At 33.8% G+C, this 27705-nt stretch overlaps 2 protein-coding genes across 3 annotated transcripts in view; both read right to left on the bottom strand.

Annotated features, from left to right (window-relative positions):
• Nucleotides 1-17154, bottom strand: part of LOC127704809 (sulfotransferase 1A2-like) — a 40405-nt gene extending 23251 nt beyond the window's left edge. The window contains exons 1-2 of the mRNA XM_052209027.1: nucleotides 17070-17154; nucleotides 13211-13238 (exon numbers count right to left, since the gene is read on the bottom strand). Of these exons, the coding sequence (XP_052064987.1) occupies nucleotides 13211-13235 (25 nt within the window). The 5' untranslated portion in view covers nucleotides 13236-13238; nucleotides 17070-17154. The remainder of the gene's footprint in view (nucleotides 1-13210; nucleotides 13239-17069) is intronic.
• A 1382-nt stretch (nucleotides 17155-18536) lies between these two features.
• On the bottom strand, nucleotides 18537-26401 carry LOC127705166 (sulfotransferase 1A1-like). 2 transcript variants are annotated; one of them, XM_052209415.1, is made up of 7 exons: nucleotides 26221-26401; nucleotides 24908-24948; nucleotides 23558-23758; nucleotides 22387-22704; nucleotides 20596-20705; nucleotides 19616-19772; nucleotides 18537-18690 (listed from the first exon to the last, which is right to left on the bottom strand). In XM_052209415.1, exons 2-7 carry the CDS (start codon nucleotides 24933-24935, stop codon nucleotides 18572-18574), a joined length of 933 nt encoding a protein of 310 aa, XP_052065375.1. In that variant the 5' UTR covers nucleotides 24936-24948; nucleotides 26221-26401; the 3' UTR covers nucleotides 18537-18571. The 2 variants fall into 2 exon arrangements, with proteins under 2 accessions (XP_052065375.1, XP_052065374.1); XM_052209414.1 differs by having other exon boundaries at nucleotides 26096-26226.
• Between the last annotated feature and the right edge of the window lie 1304 nt (nucleotides 26402-27705).

The raw sequence follows: 27705 nt of genomic DNA on the forward strand, positions 1-27705 counted from the left end.
GGCGATTGCCAAATAAACGGATCACAGATGTAACAAAATGGATCTTAATTTTAATCTAATACCAAATAGAAAAAACAAAAAACTTGCGGAAAAGATGGTATACCGCAAACATGAGGTGCAAAAATTTGTACACCATATCCGGATTTCGACAATTAATGTCTCTTCAGTGATGTTAGGAATCGAAACGGTATTTGGAAGGCCATATAATTTACCTCAATTTGGGATTGACTCTTGAATTTTGAAGAGTCGAAATAGGATGAACGGATCATATAAACCTGAAGGCAAATATAATACAAGACCAAACGAAAAAATATAAACAAGTCTAAATTGAAATCAACGTTCAAAGCTATGATTGCGTTGGATAAAAACCGCAATTTTAATACGTGTGCATGCAAAACAAATTTCTTGGTAGAGGGGTCTAAATACAGCACAAACAAAATTTTCCAAAAGACCAAAAAGTGAAAAAGTATATTTTAACAAAACGCATTTGACTAGCAGGTCGAACAACGGATGTTCTTAAACCCTGCTGACTGCCATGGCGATTGCCAAATAAACGGATCACAGATGTAACAAAATGGATCTTAATTTTAATCTAATACCAAATAGAAAAAAAAACAAAAAACTTGCGGAAAAGATGGTATACCGCAAACATGAGGTGCAAAAATTTGTACACCATATCCGGATTTCGACAATTAATGTCTCTTCAGTGATGTTAGGAATCGAAACGGTATTTGGAAGGCCATATAATTTACCTCAATTTGGGATTGACTCTTGAATTTTGAAGAGTCGAAATAGGATGAACGGATCATATAAACCCGAAGGCAAATATAATACAAGCCCAAACGAAAAAATATAAACAAGTCTAAATTGAAATCAACGTTCAAACCTATGATTGCGTTGGATAAAAACCGCAATTTTTATACGTGTGCATGCAAAACAAATTTCTTGGTAGAGGGGTCTAAATACAGCACAAACAAAATTTTCCAAAAGACCAAAAAGTGAAAAAGTATATTTTAACAAAACGCATTTGACTAGCAGGTCGAACAATGGATGTTCTTAAACCCTGCTGACTGCCATGGCGATTGCCAAATAAACGGATCACAGATGTAACAAAATGGATCTTAATTTTAATCTAATACCAAATAGAAAAAACAAAATAACTTGCGGAAAAGATGGTATACCGCAAACATGAGGTGCAAAAATTTGTACACCATATCCGGATTTCGACAATTAATGTCTCTTCAGTGATGTTAGGAATCGAAACGGTATTTGGAAGGCCATATAATTTACCTCAATTTGGGATTGACTCTTGAATTTTGAAGAGTCGAAATAGGATGAATGGATCATATAAACCCGAAGGCAAATATAATACAAGCCCAAACGAAAAAATATAAACAAGTCTAAATTGAAATCAACGTTCAAACCTATGATTGCGTTGGATAAAAACCGCAATTTTTATACGTGTGCATGCAAAACAAATTTCTTGGTAGAGGGGTCTAAATACAGCACAAACAACATTTTCCAAAAGACCAAAAAGTGAAAAAGTATATTTTACCAAACGCATTTGACTAGCAGGTCGAACAACGGATGTTCTTAAACCCTGCTGACTGCCATGGCGATTGCCAAATAAACGGATCACAGATGTAACAAAATGGATCTTAATTTTAATCTAATACCAAATAGAAAAAACAAAAAACTTGCGGAAAAGATGGTATACCGCAAACATGAGGTGCAAAAATTTGTACACCATATCCGGATTTCGACAATTAATGTCTCTTCAGTGATGTTAGGAATCGAAACGGTATTTGGAAGGCCATATAATTTACCTCAATTTGGGATTGACTCTTGAATTTTGAAGAGTCGAAATAGGATGAACGGATCATATAAACCCGAAGGCAAATATAATACAAGCCCAAACGAAAAAATATAAACAAGTCTAAATTGAAATCAACGTTCAAACCTATGATTGCGTTGGATAAAAACCGCAATTTTTATACGTGTGCATGCAAAACAAATTTCTTGGTAGAGGGGTCTAAATACAGCACAAACAACATTTTCCAAAAGACCAAAAAGTGAAAAAGTATATTTTACCAAACGCATTTGACTAGCAGGTCGAACAACGGATGTTCTTAAACCCTGCTGACTGCCATGGCGATTGCCAAATAAACGGATCACAGATGTAACAAAATGGATCTTAATTTTAATCTAATACCAAATAGAAAAAACAAAAAACTTGCGGAAAAGATGGTATACCGCAAACATGAGGTTCAAAAATTTGTACACCATATCCGGATTTCGACAATAAATGTCTCTTCAGTGATGTTAGGAATCGAAACGGTATTTGGAAGGCCATATAATTTACCTCAATTTGGGATTGACTCTTGAATTTTGAAGAGTCGAAATAGGATGAACGGATCATTTAAACCCGAAGGCAAATATAATACAAGCCCAAACGAAAAAATATAAACAAGTCTAAACTGAAATCAACGTTCAAACTTATGATTGCGTTGGATAAAAACCGCAATTTTTATACGTGTGCATGCAAAACAAATTTCTTGGTAGAGGGGTCTAAATACAGCACAAACAACATTTTCCAAAAGACCAAAAAGTGAAAAAGTATATTTTAACAAAACGCATTTGACTAGCAGGTCGAACAACGGATGTTCTTAAACCCTGCTGACTGCCATGGCGATTGCCAAATAAACGGATCACAGATGTAACAAAATGGATCTTAATTTTAATCTAATACCAAATAGAAAAAACAAAAAACTTTCGGAAAAGATGGTATACCGCAAACATGAGGTGCAAAAATTTGTACACCATATACGGATTTCGACAATTAATGTCTCTTCAGTGATGTTAGGAATCGAAACGGTATTTGGAAGGCCATATAATTTACCTCAATTTGGGATTGACTCTTGAATTTTGAAGAGTTGAAATAGGATGAACGGATCATATAAACCCGAAGGCAAATATAATACAAGCCCAAACGAAAAAATATAAACAAGTCTAAATTGAAATCAACGTTCAAACCTATGATTGCGTTGGATAAAAACCGCAATTTTTATACGTGTGCATGCAAAACAAATTTCTTGGTAGAGGGGTCTAAATACAGCACAAACAACATTTTCCAAAAGACCAAAAAGTGAAAAAGTATATTTTAACAAAACGCATTTGACTAGCAGGTCGAACAACGGATGTTCTTTAACCCTGCTGACTGCCATGGCGATTGCCAAATAAACGGATCACAGATGTAACAAAATGGATCTTAATTTTAATCTAATACCAAATAGAAAAAACAAAAAACTTGCGGAAAAGATGGTATACCGCAAACATGAGGTTCAAAAATTTGTACACCATATCCGGATTTCGACAATAAATGTCTCTTCAGTGATGTTAGGAATCGAAACGGTATTTGGAAGGCCATATAATTTACCTCAATTTGGGATTGACTTTTGAATTTTGAAGAGTCGAAATAGGATGAACGGATCATTTAAACCCGAAGGCAAATATAATACAAGCCCAAACGAAAAAATATAAACAAGTCTAAATTGAAATCAACGTTCAAACCTATGATTGCGTTGGATAAAAACCGCAATTTTTATACGTGTGCATGCAAAACAAATTTCTTGGTAGAGGGGTCTAAATACAGCACAAACAACATTTTCCAAAAGACCAAAAAGTGAAAAAGTATATTTTAACAAAACGCATTTGACTAGCAGGTCGAACAACGGATGTTCTCAAACCCTGCTGACTGCCATGGCGATTGCCAAATAAACGGATCACAGATGTAACAAAATGGATCTTAATTTTAATCTAATACCAAATAGAAAAAACAAAATTTCTTGCGGAAAAAATGGTATACCGCAAACATGAGGTGCAAAAATTTGTACACCATATCCGGATTTCGACAATTAATGTCTCTTCAGTGATGTTAGGAATCGAAACGGTATTTGGAAGGCCATATAATTTACCTCAATTTGGGATTGACTCTTGAATTTTGAAGAGTTGAAATAGGATGAACGGATCATATAAACCCGAAGGCAAATATAATACAAGCCCAAACGAAAAAATATAAACAAGTCTAAATTGAAATCAACGTTCAAACCTATGATTGCGTTGGATAAAAACCGCAATTTTTATACGTGTGCATGCAAAACAAATTTCTTGGTAGAGGGGTCTAAATACAGCACAAACAACATTTTCCAAAAGACCAAAAAGTGAAAAAGTATATTTTAACAAAACGCATTTGACAAGCAGGTCGAACAACGGATGTTCTCAAACCCTGCTGACTGCCATGGCGATTGCCAAATAAACGGATCACAGATGTAACAAAATGGATCTTAATTTTAATCTAATACCAAATAGAAAAAACAAAATTTCTTGCGGAAAAAATGGTATACCGCAAACATGAGGTGCAAAAATTTGTACACCATATCCGGATTTCGACAATTAATGTCTCTTCAGTGATGTTAGGAATCGAAACGGTATTTGGAAGGCCATATAATTTACCTCAATTTGGGATTGACTCTTGAATTTTGAAGAGTCCAAATAGGATGAACGGATCATATAAACCCGAAGGCAAATATAATACAAGCCCAAACGAAAAAATATAAACAAGTCTAAATTGAAATCAACGTTCAAACCTATGATTGCGTTGGATAAAAACCGCAATTTTTATACGTGTGCATGCAAAACAAATTTCTTGGTAGAGGGGTCTAAATACAGCACAAACAACATTTTCCAAAAGACCAAAACGTGAAAAAGTATATTTTAACAAAACGCATTTGACTAGCAGGTCGAACAACGGATGTTCTTAAACCCTGCTGACTGCCATGGCGATTGCCAAATAAACGGATCACAGATGTAACAAAATGGATCTTAATTTTAATCTAATACCAAATAGAAAAAACAAAAAACTTTCGGAAAAGATGGTATACCGCAAACATGAGGTGCAAAAATTTGTACACCATATACGGATTTCGACAATTAATGTCTCTTCAGTGATGTTAGGAATCGAAACGGTATTTGGAAGGCCATATAATTTACCTCAATTTGGGATTGACTCTTGAATTTTGAAGAGTTGAAATAGGATGAACGGATCATATAAACCCGAAGGCAAATATAATACAAGCCCAAACGAAAAAATATAAACAAGTCTAAATTGAAATCAACGTTCAAACCTATGATTGCGTTGGATAAAAACCGCAATTTTTATACGTGTGCATGCAAAACAAATTTCTTGGTAGAGGGGTCTAAATACAGCACAAACAACATTTTCCAAAAGACCAAAAAGTGAAAAAGTATATTTTAACAAAACGCATTTGACAAGCAGGTCGAACAACGGATGTTCTCAAACCCTGCTGACTGCCATGGCGATTGCCAAATAAACGGATCACAGATGTAACAAAATGGATCTTAATTTTAATCTAATACCAAATAGAAAAAACAAAATAACTTGCGGAAAAAATGGTATACCGCAAACATGAGGTGCAAAAATTTGTACACCATATCCGGATTTCGACAATTAATGTCTCTTCAGTGATGTTAGGAATCGAAACGGTATTTGGAAGGCCATATAATTTACCTCAATTTGGGATTGACTCTTGAATTTTGAAGAGTCGAAATAGGATGAACGGATCATATAAACCCGAAGGCAAATATAATACAAGCCCAAACGAAAAAATATAAACAAGTCTAAATTGAAATCAACGTTCAAACCTATGATTGCGTTGGATAAAAACCGCAATTTTTATACGTGTGCATGCAAAACAAATTTCTTGGTAGAGGGGTCTAAATACAGCACAAACAACATTTTCCAAAAGACCAAAAAGTGAAAAAGTATATTTTACCAAACGCATTTGACTAGCAGGTCGAACAACGGATGTTCTTAAACCCTGCTGACTGCCATGGCGATTGATAATAAACGGATCACAGATGTAACAAAATGGATCTTAATTTTAATCTAATACCAAATAGAAAAAACAAAAAACTTGCGGAAAAGATGGTATACCGCAAACATGAGGTTCAAAAATTTGTACACCATATCCGGATTTCGACAATAAATGTCTCTTCAGTGATGTTAGGAATCGAAACAGTATTTGGAAGGCCATATAATTTACCTCAATTTGGGATTGACTCTTGAATTTTGAAGAGTCGAAATAGGATGAACGGATCATTTAAACCCGAAGGCAAATATAATACAAGCCCAAACGAAAAAATATAAACAAGTCTAAACTGAAATCAACGTTCAAACTTATGATTGCGTTGGATAAAAACCGCAATTTTTATACGTGTGCATGCAAAACAAATTTCTTGGTAGAGGGGTCTAAATACAGCACAAACAACATTTTCCAAAAGACCAAAAAGTGAAAAAGTATATTTTAACAAAACGCATTTGACTAGCAGGTCGAACAACGGATGTTCTTAAACCCTGCTGACTGCCATGGCGATTGCCAAATAAACGGATCACAGATGTAACAAAATGGATCTTAATTTTAATCTAATACCAAATAGAAAAAACAAAAAACTTTCGGAAAAGATGGTATACCGCAAACATGAGGTGCAAAAATTTGTACACCATATACGGATTTCGACAATTAATGTCTCTTCAGTGATGTTAGGAATCGAAACGGTATTTGGAAGGCCATATAATTTACCTCAATTTGGGATTGACTCTTGAATTTTGAAGAGTTGAAATAGGATGAACGGATCATATAAACCCGAAGGCAAATATAATACAAGCCCAAACGAAAAAATATAAACAAGTCTAAATTGAAATCAACGTTCAAACCTATGATTGCGTTGGATAAAAACCGCAATTTTTATACGTGTGCATGCAAAACAAATTTCTTGGTAGAGGGGTCTAAATACAGCACAAACAACATTTTCCAAAAGACCAAAAAGTGAAAAAGTATATTTTACCAAACGCATTTGACTAGCAGGTCGAACAACGGATGTTCTTAAACCCTGCTGACTGCAATGGCGATTGCCAAATAAACGGATCACAGATGTAACAAAATGGATCTTAATTTTAATCTAATACCAAATAGAAAAAACAAAAAACTTGCGGAAAAGATGGTATACCGCAAACATGAGGTTCAAAAATTTGTACACCATATCCGGATTTCGACAATAAATGTCTCTTCAGTGATGTTAGGAATCGAAACAGTATTTGGAAGGCCATATAATTTACCTCAATTTGGGATTGACTCTTGAATTTTGAAGAGTCGAAATAGGATGAACGGATCATTTAAACCCGAAGGCAAATATAATACAAGCCCAAACGAAAAAATATAAACAAGTCTAAACTGAAATCAACGTTCAAACTTATGATTGCGTTGGATAAAAACCGCAATTTTTATACGTGTGCATGCAAAACAAATTTCTTGGTAGAGGGGTCTAAATACAGCACAAACAACATTTTCCAAAAGACCAAAAAGTGAAAAAGTATATTTTAACAAAACGCATTTGACTAGCAGGTCGAACAACGGATGTTCTTTAACCCTGCTGACTGCCATGGCGATTGCCAAATAAACGGATCACAGATGTAACAAAATGGATCTTAATTTTAATCTAATACCAAATAGAAAAAACAAAAAACTTGCGGAAAAGATGGTATACCGCAAACATGAGGTGCAAAAATTTGTACACCATATCCGGATTTCGACAATTACTGTAAATTCAGAAATTATTGCGATGTTTTTATTATTGCGAAAAATGCGACAGGGTTATAATCGCAATAATTTAAACTCGCATTTTGAAATTTTTTATATGAATTAAACAGGATTTTTCTCAATATCGCAAAAATTAAAATCGCATTTTAGTCTAAAATGATAAAATCGCAATAATAAATGCACGCAATAATTTCTGAATTTACAGTAATGTCTCTTCAGTGATGTTAGGAATCGAAACGGTATTTGGAAGGCCATATAATTTACCTCAATTTGGGATTGACTCTTGAATTTTGAAGAGTCGAAATAGGATGAACGGATCATTTAAACCCGAAGGCAAATATAATACAAGCCCAAACGAAAAAATATAAACAAGTCTAAATTGAAATCAACGTTCAAACCTATGATTGCGTTGGATAAAAACCGCAATTTTTATACGTGTGCATGCAAAACAAATTTCTTGGTAGAGTGGTCTAAATACAGCACAAACAACATTTTCCAAAAGACCAAAAAGTCAAAAAGTATATTTTAACAAAACGCATTTGACTAGCAGGTCGAACAACGGATGTTCTTAAACCCTGCTGACTGCCATGGCGATTGCCAAATAAACGGATCACAGATGTAACAAAATGGATCTTAATTTTAATCTAATACCAAATAGAAAAAACAAAAAACTTGCGGAAAAGATGGTATACCGCAAACATGAGGTGCAAAAATTTGTACACCATATACGGATTTCGACAATTAATGTCTCTTCAGTGATGTTAGGAATCGAAACGGTATTTGGAAGGCCATATAATTTACCTCAATTTGGGATTGACTCTTGAATTTTGAAGAGTTGAAATAGGATGAACGGATCATATAAACCCGAAGGCAAATATAATACAAGCCCAAACGAAAAAATATAAACAAGTCTAAATTGAAATCAACGTTCAAACCTATGATTGCGTTGGATAAAAACCGCAATTTTTATACGTGTGCATGCAAAACAAATTTCTTGGTAGAGGGGTCTAAATACAGCACAAACAACATTTTCCAAAAGACCAAAAAGTGAAAAAGTATATTTTAACAAAACGCATTTGACTAGCAGGTCGAACAACGGATGTTCTTTAACCCTGCTGACTGCCATGGCGATTGCCAAATAAACGGATCACAGATGTAACAAAATGGATCTTAATTTTAATCTAATACCAAATAGAAAAAACAAAATAACTTGCGGAAAAAATGGTATACCGCAAACATGAGGTGCAAAAATTTGTACACCATATCCGGATTTCGACAATTAATGTCTCTTCAGTGATGTTAGGAATCGAAACGGTATTTGGAAGGCCATATAATTTACCTCAATTTGGGATTGACTCTTGAATTTTGAAGAGTCCAAATAGGATGAACGGATCATATAAACCCGAAGGCAAATATAATACAAGCCCAAACGAAAAAATATAAACAAGTCTAAATTGAAATCAACGTTCAAACCTATGATTGCGTTGGATAAAAACCGCAATTTTTATACGTGTGCATGCAAAACAAATTTCTTGGTAGAGTGGTCTAAATACAGCACAAACAACATTTTCCAAAAGACCAAAAAGTGAAAAAGTATATTTTAACAAAACGCATTTGACTAGCAGGTCGAACAACGGATGTTCTTAAACCCTGCTGACTGCCATGGCGATTGCCAAATAAACGGATCACAGATGTAACAAAATGGATCTTAATTTTAATCTAATACCAAATAGAAAAAACAAAAAACTTTCGGAAAAGATGGTATACCGCAAACATGAGGTGCAAAAATTTGTACACCATATACGGATTTCGACAATTAATGTCTCTTCAGTGATGTTAGGAATCGAAACGGTATTTGGAAGGCCATATAATTTACCTCAATTTGGGATTGACTCTTGAATTTTGAAGAGTTGAAATAGGATGAACGGATCATATAAACCCGAAGGCAAATATAATACAAGCCCAAACGAAAAAATATAAACAAGTCTAAATTGAAATCAACGTTCAAACCTATGATTGCGTTGGATAAAAACCGCAATTTTTATACGTGTGCATGCAAAACAAATTTCTTGGTAGAGGGGTCTAAATACAGCACAAACAACATTTTCCAAAAGACCAAAAAGTGAAAAAGTATATTTTAACAAAACGCATTTGACTAGCAGGTCGAACAACGGATGTTCTTTAACCCTGCTGACTGCCATGGCGATTGCCAAATAAACGGATCACAGATGTAACAAAATGGATCTTAATTTTAATCTAATACCAAATAGAAAAAACAAAATAACTTGCGGAAAAAATGGTATACCGCAAACATGAGGTGCAAAAATTTGTACACCATATCCGGATTTCGACAATTAATGTCTCTTCAGTGATGTTAGGAATCGAAACGGTATTTGGAAGGCCATATAATTTACCTCAATTTGGGATTGACTCTTGAATTTTGAAGAGTCGAAATAGGATGAACGGATCATTTAAACCCGAAGGCAAATATAATACAAGCCCAAACGAAAAAATATAAACAAGTCTAAATTGAAATCAACGTTCAAACCTATGATTGCGTTGGATAAAAACCGCAATTTTTATACGTGTGCATGCAAAACAAATTTCTTGGTAGAGTGGTCTAAATACAGCACAAACAACATTTTCCAAAAGACCAAAAAGTCAAAAAGTATATTTTAACAAAACGCATTTGACTAGCAGGTCGAACAACGGATGTTCTTAAACCCTGCTGACTGCCATGGCGATTGCCAAATAAACGGATCACAGATGTAACAAAATGGATCTTAATTTTAATCTAATACCAAATAGAAAAAACAAAAAACTTGCGGAAAAGATGGTATACCGCAAACATGAGGTGCAAAAATTTGTACACCATATACGGATTTCGACAATTAATGTCTCTTCAGTGATGTTAGGAATCGAAACGGTATTTGGAAGGCCATATAATTTACCTCAATTTGGGATTGACTCTTGAATTTTGAAGAGTTGAAATAGGATGAACGGATCATATAAACCCGAAGGCAAATATAATACAAGCCCAAACGAAAAAATATAAACAAGTCTAAATTGAAATCAACGTTCAAACCTATGATTGCGTTGGATAAAAACCGCAATTTTTATACGTGTGCATGCAAAACAAATTTCTTGGTAGAGGGGTCTAAATACAGCACAAACAACATTTTCCAAAAGACCAAAAAGTGAAAAAGTATATTTTAACAAAACGCATTTGACTAGCAGGTCGAACAACGGATGTTCTTTAACCCTGCTGACTGCCATGGCGATTGCCAAATAAACGGATCACAGATGTAACAAAATGGATCTTAATTTTAATCTAATACCAAATAGAAAAAACAAAATAACTTGCGGAAAAAATGGTATACCGCAAACATGAGGTGCAAAAATTTGTACACCATATCCGGATTTCGACAATTAATGTCTCTTCAGTGATGTTAGGAATCGAAACGGTATTTGGAAGGCCATATAATTTACCTCAATTTGGGATTGACTCTTGAATTTTGAAGAGTCCAAATAGGATGAACGGATCATATAAACCCGAAGGCAAATATAATACAAGCCCAAACGAAAAAATATAAACAAGTCTAAATTGAAATCAACGTTCAAACCTATGATTGCGTTGGATAAAAACCGCAATTTTTATACGTGTGCATGCAAAACAAATTTCTTGGTAGAGTGGTCTAAATACAGCACAAACAACATTTTCCAAAAGACCAAAAAGTGAAAAAGTATATTTTAACAAAACGCATTTGACTAGCAGGTCGAACAACGGATGTTCTTAAACCCTGCTGACTGCCATGGCGATTGCCAAATAAACGGATCACAGATGTAACAAAATGGATCTTAATTTTAATCTAATACCAAATAGAAAAAACAAAAAACTTTCGGAAAAGATGGTATACCGCAAACATGAGGTGCAAAAATTTGTACACCATATACGGATTTCGACAATTAATGTCTCTTCAGTGATGTTAGGAATCGAAACGGTATTTGGAAGGCCATATAATTTACCTCAATTTGGGATTGACTCTTGAATTTTGAAGAGTTGAAATAGGATGAACGGATCATATAAACCCGAAGGCAAATATAATACAAGCCCAAACGAAAAAATATAAACAAGTCTAAATTGAAATCAACGTTCAAACCTATGATTGCGTTGGATAAAAACCGCAATTTTTATACGTGTGCATGCAAAACAAATTTCTTGGTAGAGGGGTCTAAATACAGCACAAACAACATTTTCCAAAAGACCAAAAAGTGAAAAAGTATATTTTAACAAAACGCATTTGACTAGCAGGTCGAACAACGGATGTTCTTTAACCCTGCTGACTGCCATGGCGATTGCCAAATAAACGGATCACAGATGTAACAAAATGGATCTTAATTTTAATCTAATACCAAATAGAAAAAACAAAATAACTTGCGGAAAAAATGGTATACCGCAAACATGAGGTGCAAAAATTTGTACACCATATCCGGATTTCGACAATTAATGTCTCTTCAGTGATGTTAGGAATCGAAACGGTATTTGGAAGGCCATATAATTTACCTCAATTTGGGATTGACTCTTGAATTTTGAAGAGTCCAAAAAGGATGAACGGATCATATAAACCCGAAGGCAAATATAATACAAGCCCAAACGAAAAAATATAAACAAGTCTAAATTGAAATCAACGTTCAAACCTATGATTGCGTTGGATAAAAACCGCAATTTTTATACGTGTGCATGCAAAACAAATTTCTTGGTAGAGGGGTCTGAATACAGCACAAACAACATTTTCCAAAAGACCAAAAAGTGAAAAAGTATATTTTAACAAAACGCATTTGACTCGCAGGTTGAACAACGGATGTTCTTAAACCCTGCTGACTGCCATGGCGATTGCCAAATAAACGGATCACAGATGTAACAAAATGGATCTTAATTTTAATCTAATACCAAATAGAAAAAACAAAAAAACTTGCGGAAAAGATGGTATACTGCAAACATGAGGTGCAAAAATTTGTACACCATATCCGGATTTCGACAATTAATGTCTCTTCAGTGATGTTAGGAATCGAAACGTATTTGGAAGGCCATATAATTTACCTCAATTTGGGATTGACTCTTGAATTTTGAAGAGTCCAAATAGGATGAACGGATCATATAAACCCGAAGGCAAATATAATACAAGCCCAAACGAAAAAATATAAACAGGTCTAAATTGAAATCAACGTTCAAACCTATGATTGCGTTGGATAAAAACCGCAATTTTTATACGTGTGCATGCAAAACAAATTTCTTGGTAGAGGGGTCTAAATACAGCACAAACAACATTTTCCAAAAGACCAAAAAGTGAAAAAGTATATTTTAACAAAACGCATTTGACGAGCAGGTCGAACAACGGATGTTCTTAAACCCTGCTGACTGCCATGGCGATTGCACAATAAACGGATCACAGATGTAACAAAATAGATCTTAATTTTAATCTAATACATATATGTATATAATAGCTAATCGTGAAGTAAATATTCAGACTTACCGTGTGGGAGTTCAGATTTATCCATTGTCTGAAAAACAAGACAAACATTATTGTGAATCTTTAAATTTATCCAACAAAATTTCCAAATTACCACGTCGAAAAACGTTTCGACTCGATAGTTTTTAACTTCCAGTACGGTGACGAACAACAAAAAGACAACCAAAAAGTGGAATATATGTTTACCTATTTGTTATTTGCATGTAATTGATGAATATAAATATATAATAATATATTTCCATTGTGGAAAAAAATAAATTTGTATGAGCTTGTAAGAACCAGACATCAGCAAAATGAGATATTTGATTAAAGCGACAACCAATCGAGTAGCAATGATTTTTCAATCAAATGCAGAAGACATCTGATTATCACATGATGGCGGAAATGTATGGTCAATATTCATGAAAGTAGTAATAATACTATTGTCATCATCAGCGATTAATTTAGGTTTCTCCAAGTATTAAAACAATCTATTCACGTTTATTTACGGTTATCCAACTCGTTTCAAACAAAATGTAACCTTGTTGCTTAAACAACCATCAAAATTATTTTATTGACATTGTACAGTGAGAGCTGCATAGTATAATTTTCATTATCTGTAACTTGTTAATATTTATTGTAAATTTTTACGAGGTTTTCAATAAGAAAGGGGCATTTAAAAATGTCTATATATCTATAATAAAACAAAACTTATACTTGGTATACAATTAGCAGTAAATGATTGCATGTTTCTTTACTAATTTTTTAGGAAAACTTTTTTAACGTGCATAAATGGTACATTTTTTTCACAACATAAAATTGAGAATGGAAATGGGGAATGTGTCAAAGAGACAACAACCCGACCAAAGAGCGGAAAACAGCCGAAGGCCACCAATGGGTCTTCCATACAGCGAGAAAATCCGGCACCTGGAGGTAGGCTTCAGCTGGCCCCTAAACAAAATGTGTACTAGTTCAATGAAAATGGACGTCACACTAAACTCCAAAACATATAAATGAACTAAAATTAAAAAAACATACACGACTAACAAAGGCCAGAGGCTCCTGACTTGGGACAGGCGCAAAAATGCAGCGGGGTTAAACATGTTTTGTGAGATCTCAACCCTCCCCCTATACCTCTAGCCAATGTAGAATAAACAAATACACAGCAATACGCACAATAAAACTCAGTTTAAAAGAAGTCCGAGTCCTATGTCAGAATAGGTAACAAAAGAAACTAAGCAAAATGACAATGATACATAAATTAACAAAGGACTACTAGCAGTTACTGACATGCCAGCTCCAGACCTCAATTAAACTGATTGAAAGATTATGTCTTCATCATATGAAAATCAAGCACAATACCTCCCGTTAGGGGTTTCGTATCATACCATCATAAAATATATGAGAAGAACATAACCCGTATCATGGCAACAACTGGTTTAAGCAAACCGACTTAAAACTTTAAAATAATGTAAACTCGAATGGTGACTAGGATACTGAAAACTGATCAGCTTGACTACTCTCATCCAACAGAAAAATAATGTGCGGGTTGTGTAAATACGCAACCATGTCCGATTGGAAGGGTGACGTTAAATCCCATACCTCGTATGGGTAGAGTGCCTTTCAAACTGCATGTTAAGAACCTGTTGTGACATATTGGCATTGGAAAAAATGAAACAGAGAAACGATTCTTCCTAAAACTTTCCTTTGCTAACAAAGATCCTTCTTCATTAATCAGTCCAATCGGAAATACCTTCTTAAAGATCAGTCTGTTCTTATCAAGTCTTAACCTCCTGATTGCATCTCTGCTATAGTTCTCCATTCATATATTATCTGGCTGGCCACGTCATTACTGGTGACTTGACCGCTGTCAGTAAATCTTCTCTGCAGAAATGTGTTAACCAAAGAGCCCAAATACTACGAGCCTTAATCCATAAATTGGAAACACAACTTACTAATGGATTCATCAAGGAATTATACCAGGCAATAGGCTAAACATAAAAGGAAGACGTAGATACTCTCTTGGAATGGGTTACGGATGTCATGTCTTTGATACAAATCAGAATTTGAAACTTAATGGGTCTATAAAACACGTTTTACATCAGCTTCAAAGACCCTAATGTTGCAAAGTATCTTTTCTACCTTCATAACAAATATGCTGTTGTCCCCGCATGTCTACAAAGTTCAGGCATAAAATTCTATAAACGTTTGACAAAATTTTTAAAGTCTAATAAACTAAATTCCTCTACTGTATCTTACTTTCAACCATGTAAACTGTCAAAACAACTCGTAATATAAGGAAACTACGGAAAAAGAAAAAAAAATCCCAATTTGCTTGTCCAAGTTTCGTTGACGACGGACCAAATATCGCAGTTTCGACAAAAAATACAAGTTGGAGAAACGTGAACAAACCCCCTCGGCAGGTGAATTTGTGAGAAGAATTCCTTTATAGAAAGGTACGTATACGTCCGTTATCGATAGGAGGCTGAACCTAGAGTTGTTACAATGTAACATTCCCAATATAATTCATCCATTCATCATGAACCTACTTCTACGTCATTTGGTCTCTGTTGGAGAGTTGTCTCGATCATTGGCAATCGTACCACATCTTATTTTTATATTACTAGGTAAACATAAACTAGTCATACAAAGAACACACCAAATAACACTTAGACCCCGTTCACACTAGCATTTTTCTTTAATCGATCTAATTTGAATCGATCTAAATAAAACCAACGCGTTCACATTGGCCCTTAAATCGATCTAAAGTGAACCGATCTAGTTTAAATCGATCTAAATGTCCTAGTGTGAACGGGGTCTTATATACCTTGACAGTTCTGGAACGAAAGGACTTGCCTACCATCTCAAGTTGTGACAAATTGAGTATGTTGGGTTATTTTCCAAAATTCAATTATGCTTTTCCCACGATTACATACTGTTCTAAGACAGTTCTCCTGACAGTCCTAGCAGATTTTTCAAAGGTTCATCAGGAAGGAATCGTCAAACATGCCGCCGTGTTAATACAACAAAATACAAAAATTTTCTCTGAGGATAAACATACCTGTGTTAATTTAAATGCATTGCATGTGTCAAAAAATTAAGAGGATTTCCTGGATTGAGAGAGGGACTCTGTTAGCAGATAAAAATAAATAATCAATGTTTTTTTATTTTTTTTTAGTATTTCCTGTCTATTTTTATTACTGTATTAACGTATTTAACGGTGACATCAATATATCATTTTTTTCTAGAAATGTGCAGTTTACTATCAACATCCGTATACTGATGGCGACTTAGATCCCTTTAGGTTTTTTCTGTATACGGATGTGGATAGTAAACTGCACATTGCTAGAAATAAAAGAAATATTGATGCCATCGTTAAATACGTAAATAATACTTTTTAATCTGCTAGCGGAGTCCCTGTGGTTTGATCCAACTGCAGGTCTCTGGCATATTCGTACATAAAAGAGGGACGAAAGATACCAGAGGGACAGTCAAACTCATAGATCGAAAACAAATTGACAACGCCATGGCCAAAAATAAAAAGACAAACAGACAAATAATAGTACAGATGACACAACATAGAAAACCAAGGACTAAGCAACACGAACCCCACCAAACACTGGGGTGATATCAGGTGCTCCGGAAGGGTAAGCAGATCCTGCTCCACATGTGGCACCCGTCGTGTTGCTTATGTAAGAATAAAGTACATAAAGTACATGTAAGAATAGAGGGGCATCATATATATTGTTATTATCATTTGAATAAGAGCAAGAACACATTTACATTAAACTTGAACAATAAATAAAAAAAAAAACAAGATGGAAAAAGGGGGGTCCATTCCCCAAGCGCCTGTGGAGTATACAATTGCAAATAATTTACTTACACTTCGTATGATTATTCGACGAACAAAGAGACCACAGGTTGTAATTGAATCAAACTACGAGTTTTAATCACAAGATAAATGTGTTATTATATAGGACAAAATATTGAGGATAATAGTTTTAAAGCCGATGTGGGAAATCGATGTTTAATATATCCGGAAAATGTAGTTAGAATGCAGTAAATTATAAATGTCAATATATATTCTAATTTTAATCCCTTATCCGACTAGTAGAAAATTATAAGCGTGCAGGTAATTTCAAGTAACTGTAGGCAATCTTCCTAACGAATTTCTGTTAAAGTAAAAGTAGAGATTATCTACACAGATGCATCGTTTCGTTGTAATTGGACTTCGACAAACTTGACAGATAACAATGAGGCTAAATAAGATCCCGTCATTCCTATGATAGAAAAATATGTGTTTCCTCCTTTCAGAAGATACTTGGCTAATTATTCTGAGCCAAGTTTGGCAAAAATAATACACGAGAGTTTTTATTTTATCGTCACTTAACATTTTTATATCTAGTAGTACTTTGACAATCTGACCAAAAGTTAGTATACCAACACATTGAAATCATTAACACGCGGGAACCATTCAGCCAGAAGCCAATGCCTAAGTACTAATATGGGGTAAACATTTTTTTTGAAAATTTTCTGTATATAAATTTGGTAATGTATATAAACAAAGGTTCCAACTTCCTCGAGTAAAGTTGACCTTAGTCTAATTGTGCTGTTCTGTTTAGGTCTAATTTGATTTTGACGCTTTTAAATGTTAAATTTATAATATTTGGTTTTCAAAACTTTTTGGGCCGCGATCATTCATGATGAAGATAATAAAAACAAAAAAACTTGCAGCGCTCATTAAAATCGGTAATTTAAAAATCAACAATAATGAGTTTGAGGCTTATATGTATTCTTTTTATGGTCTGTTATATCTCTGTTAAGTACATATTGTTGAGCTCGAGCGAGCTATGAAACATGTGCAGATTGACACAAATAAGAAAACATCTTGTTTTTAATAAATTTACGTATTCTGGTCTGTCCCGGTGAACTAACTCTGACGTATTGCATAGTGTGCATAAAGGAACTTTGAAACAGGTTCACGCGAAAAGAAACATTTCACTTCCTTCTGTTATCAATTAGGTTTAAGCCAACGTTTCAGAGACTTGTGTTATATATAGGGATTTATTTTTGTTTTGTTTTTGACCTATGATTCTTTTTTGTTTGTTTGTTGAAAAGTCCGATAGCCCTTTTTTACATCTAGTCAGAAGTTGTCTGCGCCTCCTCTTTGAAAGAGAGACTGAAGATACCAAAATGGATATACAGACTCATATATAGGTTCTCCTCATGTGGCATCCGTCAAATTAGCCCTAACAGGTTACCAAATGAAACGACACAGAGAAATACTGACGACAGACAACTGGGTTTATTTGCATATTTCATACTTACTTCATTTATTTTAAGAAAGCACAAAAAAAAAACAAATTATAGTTAGATAACTAAATTTTATTCTTTGGCACTGTACTTAAATGTCCATGACGAATTTGTTAATTTTTCGGTAAGGTGTTTATCAAATTCTTCATTTTGTGCCACTGTAAACCAATTCTTCCAATCTCCAACATCACCTGAAACGTAGTTATAAGTTTGATACTTATAAACATATGTTATAAGCATACACTTCACCTAAATACATGATACTATGAATAGACTACATGCTTATTATGTTTTTCAGGTTCTGTGGTCAATTTAGTCACCTGACATAATATTAATATCGAATTTAATTGACATCGGCTACTTTAGAATCTGCTCCGAGCTCGTTCTCGATTGTAATTTCGAAGCAGCTATTTCGATTTTCTCCATAGATTCGTTTTACCTACGAAACCCATGATGTATGAAACCAATGCGTGAAGAAAAAAGTCGCGTGGAATTATGCATATTGTCGATCGTCTTTTAAACCATGTAAATGGACTGGATATAAAAATTGTTAACGATTTCAGGACAAAGTGTAACCAGAATTCAACTGTTCATGATGATAGGACTGAAATAATTAGTAACAATGTATTGATAAAATAATATTGACGTATTGCAAGCAATTAAAATAAACATTAATAATTACATTACATGTATGTTTCATAAGAATCTGTACTTTTGATAGGCTGATAACCCCAAATTGTATTTCATTTCTCAATAAAATGCAACATTCTTAACTGCACATGCTTCCCAATACAACATGATGACGATGTTTAGGAAAACAAACGAAAAGCTTGATATATCTCGTTATTTTATGGTTGTAGCAAATACATGTAATTATATAGAATTGAATGCTTCTTATTTGTAATTTTATTCAGTTGTAAAAGCGTTGTTCGTGCGCACATTGTAAGTATGAAGCGCTTCCGCGTTAGCTGTATTTGTTAATATATATAATTTTTGTACAACTACGTCTAAATTCCCGATATCAGATAGTCGGTAAGATAAATTCGCTCGCTCTCACCCCATATGGAATTTACTGACTCGTGTTTTGGAATTGGTGTTATGTCATCAGAGTTTTACCTTTCCTAAATATAACCTCTCTAAAAGGATGATTTCTGTTCTTGTAGTCGTCTTTCAACTGGTTGAACCTACACCTATCTGCTACTTGACTGTAGAAATCGGTGCTATTTTTAATATCTAAGTATTCTGCAAGCCTTTCAATTTCCTTCAGTGGATTCTGAAATAAAATATCGAAATAAAGGGTAATGAATGAATCGACATTGGATTATATGACAAAGGCGCTATTTCTCTTTCTCACGTATGTTGCATCTCTTTGTTATAATTTATTTATCTTGTTCAAGGTAGTAAAGAGGGAAATAGACCGAGAAAAAGAAACGAGCAAGATTCAGATAACTATTATTATGTTAGTTGTCTCCTGCTTTTGAGGAATACACACTAATCATCAAAAGCAGAAGACTAACAATTGAATAACATATACATATCTACAAAGTAAAAGGATAATCAGTTCCTGATTCATTGATGATAACCGACAGCAGGATAGTTTTGCGCTTCAGGTGATACATACGATCTAGGGTTGTTTCTAACTGATGTAAACTCAAATTGTAATTAAGCACCTTTACTTTAGAAAGATCAGAAAAGAACGCCATTTTAAGCGAGGGCAGTTTTTCTGAAAAATCAAAATACTTCAATCTCTTTTTTAAACCCCTTTCAGAAAAATATTCCTTGTATCTAGTCTAATTTGCAATCAAGCCAAAAGTAGATCTACCATAATGTAACTCATATAGATATGCAACTATTGTCACATCACAGCATACTATATAATATGCTCAGTATTATATAGATTGAAATGTAATTTTCCCAGAGAAATATATCGAATTGCAACTCAAAACCTGAACCGAGTATACCTCTTGTGTAATTAGATAAGTCCATCTGATTTATATGACGTCGCTCAAGATATATTCAAGTCAGAAGCTTCCAACGCCGAAAACTATACGTGATAGGTTAAAGGGGTCACTAAACATATTGAGAATTTATCTTGCCATTTTGAGGTCTTCATAGTTGACAACTAATACATCTAATTTTGAATTATTCCTAATGACATTATCCCAGTCCATCATGTATTTGTGCCACGGGCCAGCATAAACCATGCCTACAATAAAGAAGGGTTTCCAAAAAATAGCCGACACGGTACTAAAAATAAATGTATATGTCAAACTTTAACAAACTGGCTTTGAACTAACTGTCAGTAACTGCAAGTACTCTCAGATATGTACTTAGTGTCTTTTTTGTTGTAGGGATGTATATATACCCTGCCACATCCGGTCTGTGTTTTTGTCACTTGTTTTTCTGCTTTGTATCGATCTGATGAGTTAAGCCCTTTTCAACTGATTTTTATAGTTTGTTCATATGTTGTACTGTTACACCACTGTCCCGGGTTACTGTATATCATATTGTATTTTGTTCGTTGTTTTTTTACATAAATCAGGCCGTTAGTTTTCTCGTTTGAATTGTTTTACATTTGTCATTTTGGGGTCTTTTATAGCTGACTATGCGGTAAGGGTTTTGCTCATTGTTGAAGGCCGTACGGTGACCTATAGTTGTTAATTTCTATGTCATTTGGTCTCTGGCGGAGAGTTGTCTCATTGGCAAATATACCACATCTTCTTATTTTTATATTTACAATGGTTAAATCGAAATCTATACTACTAAAATAACAAGGTCCAATTTGTTAGCCGGCATGACGTAAAAACGACGAATCAAAGAATTCAACTTTATATATAACTAATATAGGACAATAGTGTTGATTAATAATTATACCATTCCAGGCCCTTTTGTTTTCCACATAATTAATATTGCCAATAATTAACAAGTTCCGGGTCGAATCCGATACCGATACCAATAGTATATGTCACATGTAGTTTCCGCTTGTAGTTCTTCTTATTCCTCCCTATACTATCTGGAGTACCACTACTATATTGTAGTGAGAAAATCAGGACGGGTTCAAACAGGAAAATTTTGAAAGCAAAGAAAACTAAGCACCTTAATATAATCAGCATGACTTTATCAAATGACAATACGAATACTAAAAATCCAGGCTAAAAACAAGGCATAGGTACTCTAATTCAGTCACGGACCCGCGATGTCGCGGGTGTGTTCTAGTGATAAATAAACAAATCAAGCATTGTTGCTACTTCTATGTATTAGCAACATAACATTTTCATGTTCTGAGTTTTAAACATTAAACCCAAAATGAAAAAAACTATAAGAATAACGCTCCAATCAAACTAATAGCATTCAAAAAATTGTAATAACTATATACATGTATACCTTTCTATATAATTAAAGCACACACACATATACACACACACACACACATAGTATTACAATAGAAGAATAAGGACGAAGAAATATGCACCCTCTAAAAATTAGATATCAAGAAAAAACACCAGATATATAATAAAAAGTAAAATAACAATAATACCGGACTCCAAGGAAAATTCAAAACGGAAAGTTCCTTATCAAATGGCAAAACCAAAAGCTCTAACACATCAAACGAATGGAAAACAACTGTTATATTCCTGACTTGGTGCAGGCATTTCCTTGTGTAGAAAATGGTAAATAAATCCTAGTTTTATAGATAGCTAAACCTCTCAATTTTATGATAGTTGCATAAATCATTTACAGCGTTTTTTTCTAAATATATGTGTTGATATTGGAATTGAGCATTTCTAAGACATGTGTGACATTATTTGATATTGCAGAATATGTATATACTATCATATATTACAGAAAGAAGATATTTAAATAAATTATAAATCATTTTTAAATACCTCCTTCCGACATAAATAGCTGCAGAAAATCGTTCCATGAACCTTCGTAGTTAATTGTATGCCTGCAGAAATGGTATAAGGATACAGCAACGTCTTTTGGATTGCGATTCACAAATACTACCTTGTTCTTTTGGGTCAATATATCACGTGGTAAGGAACTAAATAGCATATGGCTGTTTAATATACGCGGTGAAGGCAGTTTATCTACCATTTCCGGTGTCTGAAGTGGCAGCATGGCACTGACTTTAGCATACTCTGTGTTATATTCTAGTCTTTGGTTAAGTAACATATATATGATTTCAGCCAACCAATGTGTTCCTACAACGATGCAATATATACTCAAAATAAATTTAATTTCTTATTATAAATTTGACTGCAATTTGTTCTTGTGACAATTGCAAAACTGCGAAAAAAAACATTATCGACGCAAAGTCGAATATTGTTATTGCTAATACCAAAAAGAAAAACAAATGCTATAGATGAATAAGAGAGAAAAAAATGGGTATGGTCTTTTTGGTAGGGGTTGCTGTTTCATTGAGTATATCAAACATACCTTTTTATGGTGTATACATACATGATAAATATTCTCTACACGTGCACTTATTAAAAACCGAAGCAAAGGGACACTTGTCTTTTTAATTATGTATACAGGATGAAGGTTGTATTTTTGGCTCCATTGGTTGTTGATTTTTTTATATGCTAGCATACTTTTTTATGGTTTGTTTATCAATGAAGATTAACGCAGCTTATAACTGTTATATAAAAAGGGTAATAAATATGACAGAATTAATTTTGAATATGTACCAACGACTTGTTTGGTAACGGATTTTGTATTGTAAACAAAACAATTCCACTTATCAATAATGTGAATAATGAATGGTTTTTAGATATTTAATTAAAACAAATTTTAAGATGACAACTCTTTTATTCGTTAACGTACTTAATATTGACTAAATATCATAGAAATGGTGGCGATTTAGGTTTTTAGTTTAAGATGCCGCCTAACCTTGAATTGATCTCAAATGGTAAGTATTTTCATATATTGTGAAGACTTGAACGAAAATGATATATGTTTGCCATTCGCAATATTTTATAGTAATAACGTGATTTAAGAAAATCTTAAGGAATTTAAGAAAAATTACACTAAAAATGTATTTCAGTATTCATTCACCTGTTTTTGGATATGCTGTTAGGAAAACGTCATCATGTCTGGTCTTCATTTTGATAATGTCAGGGATATTCTTTCGAGGGTCTGGATACCGTTGCTTTTCAATGGAAGATCTCGGCAAATAATACCCGTAACAAGGAAACATTTCTATGATGTTCCCACTTGGGTCTTTAATTGTCAGGATATCATTTTGGTCTATCTCAACTGCAATAAAAACGCAAAATACTACAATGATTTCTACTGCTACTATCACTACTATTATAAAAGTTGTTGTCCAATTTACAATAACCTTGACAATTTTGACTACTACCCTATCAAAGCTATATATATTGTGCTATGTTACTCGGTTAGCTCAGGGACTTTCTATACGTTAGTATAGAAAGTCCCTGGTTAACTATACAATTTATTTTGTATCCCAATAAATTCTTTAAAATTGTCAAGGAACTCTTCCAATACCAGATACTAGTAATCTATTCGCCACTTTTTTCAAATGATCTTGACTACATGATTACTTCTTGTAACTTCCTTTTACGATAATAATTGGTTGTATTGGTTGAAAAGAAGATTCACCTTGTAATAGTAATGATAAAAAGTTTATGAAACGCATTCCTTAAAAGTACATGCTTTTTTAATGAAAGAAAAAAATGCTTTGCTATATTATCTTATAAAATAATCTAGGCTCAGATCACCGCACTGCTGACAACACAAAACAAATGAACAGCGAATGTTTAAGTAATTCAAATATATGAATTATTTAGTTTCCACAGAAGTAAATTTGAATCGTGTAATTTCCCGCCATATCTATTCGGAATATTTCATTTGGCATTTAACTTTAAATCATTAAGAAACAGATTCTACCATTACCTGGTTGATTACAATATGTATCTACTCTTGATGAGGGAGAGGGGTAGGAGGAGTTTCCTCCCGAAATCACGAGAAAATAAATGACAAATCCCGAATTCCTGAATTCCCGACGATTACAGAAACCCAAGGTCGTCGGTTTGACGTATAATAAGAGTCTGAAGATGTCACTGCATAGTAAACGTTACGACATTTCTCTCACTCTGACTCTCAGTTAGCCATCTTTTTTCCTAAACTTGACAATTTGATCGTCTCGACTGCAGAACTATCGTTTCTCAAGAGATGTAATGCTGAACATGATCCTATCGACCCCACTTCACCCCCCTGACACCTTAAAATATTCTTTAAATAGTTAATTACTTCAATGGCGGGCAAACATTGATACGTTTTGCCAACTTGAGTAATGATTTCAGTCTGCAAAAAATACGTGATTCGAAAAAACCAGAACCAGTATGAAAGGTCTTCAACACTTATAAATAGAACATTACCAACCTTTGGGCCACTGTGTATATTGTGCCATATTTGCTTCTAACCTAAAATAAAAGTGATGCGTGCGTATTGTTAAATACAAAAAATAACTATTTCATAATTGTTTTTGCAATAGCTTAATTTCTGAATATAGAATAAATGACAAACATTTTTCCAATGCTTGAAATTACTAAAAACTTGATAGTTATTCCCATTTGTCGTGAAGTTATGCTGGTTGACTGCAATGAAATGCAAATGCACATGTTTCGAGCTCAACCTAATATGTATTAATGGTTTTTCTTACAATGTGTCGTTAAAGTGATGGAGGAACATCTTTACGTTTGCTTTTTTTTCTAAAGTGACCCGTATAAAGAAGAAGGTACACGACAAGGCCACACGAATTTGAAAATCTGAACTTTTATAAATATATATCAAAGAACATTCTTCAGATGTTAATAAGACATGATTCTGTCAGATACAAATATTTATACTTTTGAATTTTGCCATGTATATTTGCTTTACGGCTTTTAAATTAACCACTAAACTTTTTTTCTTGGCATAAAGATATGAGCCTCAGCCTTATCCCAAAGAATATTTTGATTAAACTTTGTCATTAAGCACAAGTTACACCCATAAGAGGTTCAAAGGCATACTAACATATATAAACAACAATATAATCATGACATTTACATTTACATAAAATATTAAACACACAACACAACACATGAACTCAAGTTCCGCCTGTCCTCAGTTCCATAGACTGTTTAATAAAGGAGCCTAAAGATTTCACTTGCTGCTTTGTCGTTGGATTTGGAATATAGTTCATTTTATTATAAGAAAAATGTTTGTATTGGGTTTTTAAATCGTTAAAAAGGACATATGTCTTAAATCATTATTTATTTAACATGATGAAAAGAAATGGGATTCATAATCCAGAACTTGTGGACAAAAAAAATCTTTTTGTATAATGCTGTGGCTCATATTCAGTTTTACACGCACACAAAAACACGTGTCAAGTGTCGATTTTAGGTCAAATATGTCTATCAGATATTCGCGACAGCACAACAAACGTTTTTACGCTGAAGATGAAAGGAAATGAAAGGAAATAAAAGATCGAAGAATTATACTATTTTAGCAAATGTACGCATATCCAATGTATAGCGCATTATACACTTAGTTAGACAATACAATATAAAAAAATTAAATACATACCGGGCTTCGAAAGAGCTTCACACCAAACTGGTCATATATTATTGAATTCTGTACATATAATTGTCCCTGTGTATTTAGCTAAATATAGATTACAATAAACGTTAAAAGTGTAGAATGTGACCTACTGTGTATTTTTTACATTAGATGAGATCGGGGCTTATGCATCTATGACCTTCTAGTTTTGAATACGATGTATTACTTGTCGAATTAGATTTATAATTTATGATTAAGATCTTTTCAATATTAACTGTCTGCACCTATACAGTTGCAACAACACAGACAGGTAAAATGTAAGCGGTTGTATAAAAAGTAGTCCAAATCTACGGAAGTCCATTTCGGACCTTCTAAAAATATAATTCGAGATCACGTATTTAATTCGTTATCACAAATTGTATAATTCGTATCACAGATTTAATTCGTAACAACGAATTTGTGGAATTATATCATAGTTTTTGTAATTCTTAATTACGAATTAAGTTCGTTATCACAATTTTTTGTAATTTGTGATAACGAATTTAATTGGTTATAACGGATTATATTCGGGATAACGAATTTGTGGAATTAGTTATCATAGTTTTTGGATTTGGGATTAAATTCATTATCACAGATTTTCAGCTCACCTGACCCAAAGGGTAAAGTGAGCCTTTCTCTTCACTTTTCGTCCATCGTTGTTCGTTAACTTTTACAAAAATCTTCTTCCCTGAAACCTTTTGCCAAATTGAAACAAACTTGGCCACAATCAATTTAGTTTTAACGCATTTTATTTGCAAAATAAGTAAAAGGGATCGGACACAAACTGAAACAACATTAGTGACGTCCTCTCTTTGTATAAATATAAACACAAAAACATTATACCTAGAAGTTGTTGTCGTGTTTACAGGGTGGGTTAACTCACAAACAGATGTGTTAAGTTTGTTAGCCAGCGACCTAGTTTACACACAAATAATCTCTAGAAAAAAAAGTTTGATCCTCATAATTCTTAAATTAACCGATACATTTTTATTCATTATTTAAACTCTTTTTAGACCGGTGAATTAACTGTTTTGCATGTGGTGAAATTGAAATCATCCCTTCGTAAATTTTACGGACGCCATGACGAGTGGTTAACCGTTATGGAATAACCGTTTCACAGATGATATCGGATATGTTCCTTATGTCGTAACTACAATACCCTTCCCTTTTCACGAATGTGACCTACCGAATTAGACTATTTACCGGATTTGTAATAACATAAGCAACACGGGTGCCACATGTGGAGCAGGATCTGCTTACCCTTCCGGAGCACCTGAGATCACCCCCAGTTTTTGGTGGGGTTCGTGTGGCTTAGTCTTTAGTTTTCTATGTTGTGTCATCTGTACTATTATTTGTCTGTTTTTCTTTTTGTTTTTGGCCATGGCGTTGTCAGTTTGTTTTCGATCTATGAGTTTGACTGTTCCTCTGGTATCTTTCGTCCCTCTCTTTCACAAAACCATTGTAGATAAAGAAAAACTTGAAAAATGATCAGCAAGACAAGATCTCAGTCATGAATTTTATTCTAGTCTTCAATGTCGAAAATGCACAAATACCAAGGTGAGCGACATCGGCTCTTTTTGGGCATCTTGTTATAATTC

This window comes from Mytilus californianus, unplaced genomic scaffold (genome assembly GCF_021869535.1).
Source record: "Mytilus californianus isolate M0D057914Y unplaced genomic scaffold, xbMytCali1.0.p SCAF_6, whole genome shotgun sequence".
Lineage (NCBI taxonomy): Eukaryota > Metazoa > Mollusca > Bivalvia > Mytilida > Mytilidae > Mytilus > Mytilus californianus.

Bases quoted from the DNA above. Each gene is read 5' to 3' on its own strand.
- LOC127705166 (XM_052209415.1), bottom strand. From the start codon at position 24,935: ATGGCACAATATACACAGTGGCCCAAAG. The intron at 22,705-23,557 runs GTGAATGAATAC...GCATCGTTGTAG, and splicing joins AACAGCATATCCAAAAACAG to GAACACATTGGTTGGCTGAA. The intron at 19,773-20,595 runs GCAAGATAAATT...ATTTTATTTCAG, and splicing joins ACTATGAAGACCTCAAAATG to AATCCACTGAAGGAAATTGA.